This window comes from Alligator sinensis, unplaced genomic scaffold, assembly GCF_000455745.1.
Source record: "Alligator sinensis unplaced genomic scaffold, ASM45574v1 scaffold388_1, whole genome shotgun sequence".
NCBI classification, from domain to species: domain Eukaryota; kingdom Metazoa; phylum Chordata; order Crocodylia; family Alligatoridae; genus Alligator; species Alligator sinensis.
The window spans coordinates 942403-951537 of NW_005842394.1; the positions used below are offsets into that span (position 1 = coordinate 942403).

Genomic DNA, 9135 nt, shown 5'->3' on the forward strand with positions numbered 1-9135 from the left:
CATATAGCTAGCCTCATTGGTTTCCTTATGATGTTGACTGCTGTCGGGATTAGTGCTGTCCACATTCATAAATGCATTGCTGCATTGGGGCCTGTATGGCTGTGAGTAACACCAGCTGCAATAGTACATGTATTCTCAGGGGCAAATTCATCCCTTGGATTCAACTGATACAGCTCACTAATAGTGACACAGTCTGTCCTGTCTTATAACAGGATTGAATTCAGTGCCTAAAGTCTCCTGATCTTTAGCTGGTGTCTATACTAACAGAATCAGACAGCAGGGAATTTAGGATCAGAGGTACCAGATTCCTGACCTATGACACCCTGAGCATCTTCATGCCAAGTACCAGTGAGCAAAACACAACATATAAAGGCCCGTGAATGGTTTGGGATTAGGGTGCAGAGGGTAGGTGTTTCAGTTTGCCAAGGAGTAGTGCATGGATAGGCTAGGCACCAGCAAAAAGATACAGATACATGAGTTGGATCTCTAAGAGTAGTAGGTGGCTAATGCTACCTGCATTAGCTTGGTAGACATATATCAGAAAGGACAAAACCTAGTATTCCAGGTCGCAGGAAGTAGATGTGCATCTGTGTAGTGGGTTTTGAGGACTTGACAGCCCAGGTTTGGTGTTTGTGCAGCTCTGCAAGTGACTGTTGGGTACAAAGCAGGACGCAGTATTCTATACATTAGAAGATGAGGCAGGGAACTAGGAAAGCTATCCCACTGGATGCTGGGATTTTTCTTTGGGGAAACCAGTAATGAAAGGAGTTGAGAAGAGTTGATCTTCAGTCTGTGGGACAGAGAAAGAAGAGAGGATATAAGGAAAAAATAGAGATGTAAATGTATAGCAGCCGTAGCTATGGGGTTGTTTAAGACCAAATTGTGGAACGATGCTTGAATTCTTTGCCTTTGAGCTATGTGGGAAGTCTTCTCCACGTACCAGTTTATCATGTACTGGGGACGACAGCATGCAGCCCAGCTGCTAGCCTGCTGACTACCTCTTTTCCCCTGGGCCCTTCTTGAATGCTGGTTTACGTTATGTACAAAGGAAAAGGGAGCAGCATTAAGCATAAAATGTTTAGACTGTCCCGCCATGTGTTTCCATGCTTTGGTCTCTGCTCCACAAACATTGTATGGGATTGAAGTCTCCTGAAAGAAAGATCTTTCCCTTCTGTTTAGGAGCTCGGGATGAAGAAGGGGGTGGGCTTTAGTCAATGTATTGTAGCTGCTTTGTATTTTTACTGAAATATATTCTCTCTTTCCCAGGGCAGCCAGGGCTTGCCTGGGTTACCAGGATCACGAGGGAAGCCGGGCTCCCTTGTAAGTACCTGCTTTAGACATCTTCTAAAGTTCGGGGCCCAGCTAGAAAGACCTTTGAGTGGGTGGGTGGGTGTTATTCTGAACAGAGCATCAGCAACTAGCAGCTGTCTCATATTCACCATTATTTTCTGCCTTTCCAGGGAAGGGTTGGTGATAAAGGTCCAGTTGGGTTTCCAGGACCACCTGGCCCTGAGGTATGTTCCTTCAGTTTGTGCTCTGATCTTTCTTTTGTTAGCCTCCGTTAGCTCCCCAACCTTTCCAAGAAGCGCTTTCTCATTTTCCTTTTGTCATAACAATCATTTGATCGCTGCAGTCTACTTTGCAGCTGTGATTAAGCCTCCTACAAACTTCATCTTAGAAATGTATAGACTTTAGGCTACATTTAAGATCCCCACTTGACTCTTCAGATGGGTCTGAGTAGTTTAGGCGATATTTTTTCCTTCTGACTTAACCAATAATAATTCACGTGAATGAAGGACCAAAGCCTTTTCCAGGAAAAGACAAATGAATTCTTGCTGCTTTGTTATAGTGTTGCAACTACAGACAAGACCTTTCTTCTGGGAGTTACACCCATACAGTACCATTCCTCCCCTCCCCAGGTGTTTCACAAGTCAACACCACGTGTTATAAAATAAGTACCTCCCACATCCCAACTTAAGTTGAAGTGATGTATAATAACAAAGAAGATGGAGCCATCTTGAACCACTATTCTCAGTATGCCTTTTTTTTCCCCCTCAGTCTGGAATAAATAAGACTCATTTATTGTAACCCCTTTTCTCACCATTTAGAAGATGGGCCTTCAAATGCTTTCCTAATAGGGTAATTCCCCAGCAAAAGTCTGCTCAGGATTATTACCTCCATCCATTTATTTTCGGTATTTTTTGGCATTAACTTTCATTAGCTGAGCCTGAACCAAGAACTTCACTACATTTACTTAAATAATAAACAATTGCTTTCATCTTTTCTTCCTCCAAAGATTTTAAATCCCACAAAGAAGGGTTTTGTTTTTATTTTATTAATGGAGGATCAGAGGCCTACAGAAATGCAGGGAATTGCCCGAGGACTTGTGATAAGTCGGTGACAGAGACTGCAGCAGAATCAAAATCTTTCAGCCCTCTGCCCAATAGATATAATCCTTGTGAATAGCTGTTTTCTCCTCAAGCCGTGTCCCAGAGTTGGTAGGTCACTTCGCCTCCTGCTTGCTATGATGTTCTCCTGCTCTTGTTTTCTAGGGTAGAAAGTTCATTATCTGACTTCAACCCTTCAATAAAATTCATATCTCCCACCCCTTATTGGCCAGAGGAGTGGATTAGAGAGTGGTAGAGGCAGGGTTGGAAGAGGTTAGTAGCAGCAAGAAAAACAGCAGGGGCCCTTTTTTGCTCAGCAAGTCCATCAGGTTCATCACCTTTCCCTAATGGGTCTCCATCCTTCCCTCTTCATTGTACTGACATATGGTGTGGGTAGTCTGGGACTTTTTTCCCCTCCAGTAAGCACTATTCAAATCAGAAAATGCCACCAACAAGTTTGTTAAGACAATACCTTCAAATAAAAGATCAGCTCCTCCCTAATATGTTGTGGTTTGTACTCCTATTAACAATAAGGACACGTTCATAAAGTGTTTGAGAACCAGTTGCAGTGCTGGCGGGTCGCTTTTGTGCTCTCAGCATCCTGGTATTTTTCTGGGGCTGGAATTGGCTCTCTGTTCAGTGATATCACTTAATAATCCTTGTTATTTGTTTCTATTGGAAATAACTATGGATTCCTTTGTTTTATCAATGAATGAGCTGTGGGTGGGAAAGGGCCGCTGTTCGGTTGGAGACAGCAGCTAATGAGCATGTCAGCACCTTTCCTAATTCCTAGTCTGCTTCCCTTTGTCTTTGGAGGTGTGCAATTTATTTCTCTGAAAAAAGGAAATGACACACTGACTCGAAAGATTAATTAAAGCCTAAATTGCCCATTTTAGCCGTGTGGCGACATTAAGTCCTTACAATAGTAAATTTTCTGAAAAGATGACCTACAAAGGGATTGGTAGGGAATCAATTGCCTTGGTCTTGATAAAGAATTAAAACAATCAAACTCATTCTCCTTTACTATGTTCCTTTCTTACTGCATTTTGCATTTTTGGTGGCTTCAATCCATCTAGATACCTCACAGCGGTCTGTTTAGAGACTGTGTTAGCAAATAACAAATATTCCAATGCTAAACATCAAGTTCAGTCTTGGCATGGGCAGCTTGTGTAGAAAGTCCTCTCGTATAACTCCACCAACTGTTTCTCATTCTCTCTAGGGCTTTCCAGGGGATATTGGCCCACCAGGAGAAAATGGCCCTGAAGGCCTAAAGGTGAGTTGAGCTTAGATTGAAGTTTTGTGCCGAATTGGAAATAACTAAAGGAAACAAAGGAGTGGGAAGGAAGGAAGGGGCTAGAAATTCCTGCAGATTGTTCTGGCTGAGCAGTCTATTGGATTGAGGGCCTTCCAAGAGTGTTGTGTTCCCCCTGCAACACAGTTGACATTGGATGCTGTCCGATGGCAGTGTACGTTGGCAAGAATGGCTTGTGCTTCGCTTTCCTAAGATTCTTCTCTTTTGGGGCCGTTGCAGGGGAAGCCTGGTGCACGAGGCTTACCAGGGCCTAGAGGACAGCCTGGCCAAGAGGTGAGTGTCTGTGTGAGGTGCTTCCAAGGATACATGCTGTTCTTGCTTCAAGAAACCCTTTCCCTTTGTTTTAATTTTTTTTTGACCAAATTGTTCCCTGGTGCTGGAGATTCAAGCCCTTGAGTATAGCTGCACCAGGGAACAAATAATTGGTCACATTCAGGAATCGGAAACCTGCAAAATAACAAATCCACTTGAGTCAGCATTGGGAGGCGGGAGGAATAGTCTTCTCTAACCATGCATCTGACCTCCTGGCATCAACAGAGGTTTAGTCTCTATTACTTGCCTTTTTCTACATCTCCCAGGCAGGCTCCTATACCAGGAAATCCCCTTTTCCTGCCCAACCCCACAGTTCTTCTACTCCCTGCATCTTCAAGCATGGCTTAAAAGCACACTTTCTACCGGGACACTGAGAAACCCTGGCCTCCCCTGCAGAGCCACATCTTTTAGACTAAACGACCTTGGTCCCACTATTATCCAGGGTATCTAAGTGACCTTGCTTCTGCACTTCCTGATTTTGCTGCCTTTCCTTATCGCATGATTCTGCAATTTAGCACTCAATTCCAGACCTGTAAAAGTGATGCGGGGAAAGGGGAAGGGACCACTATATCTTTTGGTGTCCTTGATAAGGAAACGTTTTAAGAGAAAGTGGGACCCGATTCTCCTCCTGCTTACACCTGCATAAGTCACTTGATGTCACCAGGGTAAATGGGGAGGCAGGCCCATTTTTTTATTGGTCTGCTGGGAGCCTTGTAGCACTGTGCAACAAATGCTAGTTCAGTGTGTGACCCGAGGGCATTTTGTAATAGCAAGCATTTAATGCTTTTTAATTTAATGACTTTTTTTTCTTTTTAATTAAAAAACTAACTAGTTTGTCTGCCTAGGTTCTGTATGAGATAAAATGGATATAATAATCCTCTCCTACATCTGGCGAAATTAAGATGTAGAGAAATTAAGGAGTGTGTGTGTACTACAGAAAAAGGTGTGATTGCGGCATGGCTGGGCCTACCTTAATCTAGTTTGCACCTCGTTAGCTTGGTTAACAGGAGCAGTGAAGATGCAGTGGCATGGGCTCCAGTCTAAGCTAGACGTGCCATTGCAAACCCCAAGGTGTTTACTTGGATTGCTGAAGCCCACGCTGCCATCTCATCATTGCTGTTTGTTACCTCTGCTAAATAAGGGGCAAGATTACATCTTCCCTTGCCGTACAGGTACCCAAGGTCACACAGGGAATCACTGTCAGAACCTGTACGAGAACTCTGATCTTCATAGCTTCCAATCCCTTTTTCAGTGGTCTTATTGATCCAACTCAAAACCACCTTTCCATTTCTCCCTGTCAGGCTAGACCCTTGAGATTATCATTATGCAACTTAGCTGAAAATCTCTTAGAAATTTTAGAGCTGACCCTATAGGCGCAGAAACTGATAACAGACCAAACTGCAAGACCTAGTCCAATTGTCATGTAAGCCCTTAAGGTATCTCAGTATTAGATGCCTTTGAATCATATCTGAAAGAAAATTAAAAACCTCAGCATGTTGCCCTGTTTGATAGGAGCTAACTCTCTGAGAAGCCTGGTAATACCTCTTCCAAGGGAAGGGGTTGGCAACAAGAGAGCAAGGAACTCTCCAAACCTTATATCCTCTGCCTAACCAAGCCATGCAAGACCCTGTAAGCAATCACAGATATCCTGTGGCTCACTTCTACTGTCGATAAACCCACCAAACTGCCATTGATTTCTATTAAAAATGTCAAGATGCCGTTGGTCATCAGTTTTGAGTTTTTCCTGAGACCAGGACATCTCTCTGTAATAGTTAGATCAGAAGGACCCTGCCAGACTGAAAGGAGATGGGGAATCTCAGTGGGGATGCAGTTGCAAAAAAATAAGAGCACTGTGGTAAAATTCTGCTGAGAATGAGCGGTTAAAAGGTGATGACAAGCCAGTAAATACCAATCACAGGGAATGCTTTCTAGATTTGGTTCATTTCTAGCACTCAGTAGATCTACAAACCTTTGTCACTAATTTCATTTTTTCCCCTCCAGGGTGATGAAGGACCCTTAGGACCACCAGGGGTCCCTGGTCCAGAGGTAGGTTTCACGAGTCTCAAGAGTTCTAGTCCGTTACTAATAGCCCCGTCTGCCTCATCAAGCGTTTGAGGCTGAAATAACAATGAAGGACTTGAACCTTTTTCTTCCCAGGAAGTCAGTGGAGAGGCTTCCATTGGGCACTGGTGAGACTACTTTATACCACTGTAATATTGAACTAACAGTGGGCTCAGATGGAAGCCATGAATCTAAATATCCTCTGACAATGGAATCGTTTGGATCCAGATCCAAATTCTACAACTGTCCTTTCTCCATAATTAACCCCCGTGTTGGCTACCCTGATTTGAAAAAAGGTCTATGCTTGTCATTTAAAAAGATCAAGAAACATGAAAGTATTGACAACAGAGTGAACAGTGCTCTTCATCTGACCCACCGTATGAGAACTTTGCAGAGTAGAAGCAGCAAGGCATGCTATATCCCTTTTCTTTCTCTCTCTCACTCCCTCCCAAGATAAGTACGAGAATTTACCAAAACCTAGTGGTTCACACTAGGGTCTGAGTTGAGAGTTTACTGGTGTGGGAGTAGGATCATAGGAAAGTAGGGCTGGAAAGGACCCCATGAGGTCCCCTAGTCCTGCCCCTGCTCAACACAGAATCATCCCTGACTAAACCATCCGAGCCAAGTGTCTGTCTAACCTGCTCTTGAAAGCTTCCAAGTACAGAGATTCCAGTTTTTCTAGGTTGACCATGCTTATAGTCAGAAATTTTCTCCTAATTGCCAACTTAAATTTTGCTTGCTGAAGCTTGAGGCCAGTGTGCCTAGGCCTGTTCCTTACGATCAAAGCAGCTGAGACCAAAACCAGGTATCGGTCTGAGTTCTCAGACACTGAGCTGAGGCTCAGGGCAGGTTTATGGTCAGAACAAAGCAAATGACCAAGGCCTGAAGGTCTAAGACAAAAACAGGATTAACCAAAGCCAAGGTCAAGTGGTGCTGAGTTTGGAAAATCCACTGCAGGAAGTGGAAAGTTTTTATAGCCTTCCAATCAAGGGCTTGTGGCTCTCATTGGTCCACGCAGGTCATCTGATTCACTAGTAGAAACCTTATGGGAGGGTCCAGGCCACATAAGTGGTGAGATCTGGCTAATAGTCTGGTGGTGCCATGGTTTAAGCTTCTGTCTACAAACACTAGTGGCCTGGGTTCAAATCCCCAGGGCCCTGAAAATAAATATCTTGTGCTACCCAGCAATGATGTAATGCTGCAAAGGAGGAGTTTCTGATGATCAACTCTTTGCTGCCTTCAATGCGTACTTTTGTCCAGAAGCCCATGATCCAAATCCCAGCTGGTTTCCATGAAGCACTGCTGTGATAAAGCTCCCGCATTAGCGCCCTTCTTCTAATGGAGAAGCAGAGACTTCCTTAGTCACACAGTAGCTATCTAAACCTGGGACCCAACCTGTTCCCGCTGCGAGTAGTTCCACTCCACAACAGTGTCGTAGGGCTGCCAGGGTCTCTGGTGTGCTGGATTATTTGAGGGACTATGGTTTGCAAGTTGCAACAGGTCGAGGGCATCAGCAGCAGGTGGGAGTAAGGATATTAATATTCACCCTTTGCACTAATCATTATTTTTATATTTCAGGGTCGTCCTGGCTGGAAGGGATTTCCTGGAAGACCTGGTCCTGATGGTCTAAAGGTAAAGAGGGGGTTGGTTCATGATACAAGAGATGATGAATTCAGGTGGGAAGCAGAAGGAGGAAGAGGGCAAGACTGGAGTTAACCTTTGGAGAAGTCTGCTTTCCTAGGGGTAATGCGCACTTAGCTTCCTGTTTTCATCACAGAAATGAACTGGAACAGTGAAGACTTGTTCTGCCTCAGCTTCTGCAGCAGAAGGAATGACAGAGCATTTTTTAAACCACATGTAGTACTATAAACAAGCACAGCTGATATTAGCCAAACAATATTTTTTCCATTGCTCCTCAATGGTTACGTTGTGAAACAATGCAAATCATTCTTATCTCTGATGTCTAATTGGCAGCAGAAGCCATCCTGGGACGGTCTCCTCTTCAAACCCCCACTCCCCAAAAGCTCTTTAAACACATAAATAACAAAAGTCTGCTCTGGCGACACGTTTGGAGTCACGTTATCTGCCTACTGAGAAAATACAGCTGCTGTCACCCAGAAACAATGTCTGCTCAGCTAGGACTGGCTTCTAGACATCCTGTCCTGAGAAACACAGATGCACTTCCTTTGAGTAACTCCCCCACATCCCATTGTTTTCCATGATCACTATAGGCTTCTATGGGCATTTATACACATACCTTTTCATCCCGTGATGCGCCAGAGATGCAGCAGGTCTGAGCAGACTCGATTAATTGAGTCTGCTCCGCATGTGAGCTGATGCACACTGCGCTGCATCATGTGCAGTTGTGTAAGCTGCGAAATGCGTGTCAGTGTGCAGAAAATGGTGGCGGCGCACTTTTGCACTAAGACACCTTCGATGTATTTTAGTTCAAAAGTGCACTGCCGCCATTTTCTCAGCACTGGCGCACATTTTGTCACTTATACAACTTTAAAAGTACCCAGTACTGCGGCGCAAATGTGTACAAACGCCCTATATGTCCCTTTGCTTTTCTCTCTGGTTTACCAAGAACCAGTGGCAGCCACTGGTAGACTTTAATCTTTTAATGGTGAGCACAAAAGTTAACCGACAGTGCAAGTGGACTAAGTTTTCAAGAGAGCTCCTTGCCAGAGTATTAATTGCTCAGGACCTGAGACACAAGTTTTCAGAAGTCTGATACCAATGTGCGCCTGATGCCTCCGCTTCTGGAAATCTGTTGCTAAAAAGTAATTAGTCCAGGTATTACAGACCCTGAGTTTTACTCCTTAATTATAAGATGCCTGAAAGATTCAGACAGCTTGGAAGGACATTTTTGGAGACTTCCTCTCCCTAAAAAGCAAATTGGTTCACAGGCTTTATGCAAATTAACTGCACAAGGGTTGCTAATTGTGGCTAATTTTGTATCTGAGGCCCAGTTCTGAGGCCCACAAGTGAACAAAAGATACAGTCACTCAGGTCAAACCTGTCCTGCCATAGCTGAGGTTTGGAAAGGTCTCAGGCAGTTAA

General features: G+C 44.1%; 1 protein-coding gene across 6 annotated transcripts in view; it reads left to right on the top strand.

Annotated features, from left to right (window-relative positions):
• The window catches only part of COL27A1 (collagen type XXVII alpha 1 chain), a 227542-nt gene that overhangs the window by 114712 nt on the left and 103695 nt on the right, over positions 1-9135 (top strand). For all 6 annotated transcript variants that reach the window (XR_003095497.1, XM_025211218.1, XM_025211220.1 and 3 more), the window contains 6 exons: positions 1267-1320; positions 1461-1514; positions 3607-3660; positions 3919-3972; positions 6013-6057; positions 7651-7704. Coding sequence is in view for 5 of the 6 variants with exons in the window: in XM_025211218.1 (XP_025067003.1) it covers positions 1267-1320; positions 1461-1514; positions 3607-3660; positions 3919-3972; positions 6013-6057; positions 7651-7704 (315 nt within the window). In the remaining variant the exon portion in view is untranslated. The remainder of the gene's footprint in view (positions 1-1266; positions 1321-1460; positions 1515-3606; positions 3661-3918; positions 3973-6012; positions 6058-7650; positions 7705-9135) is intronic.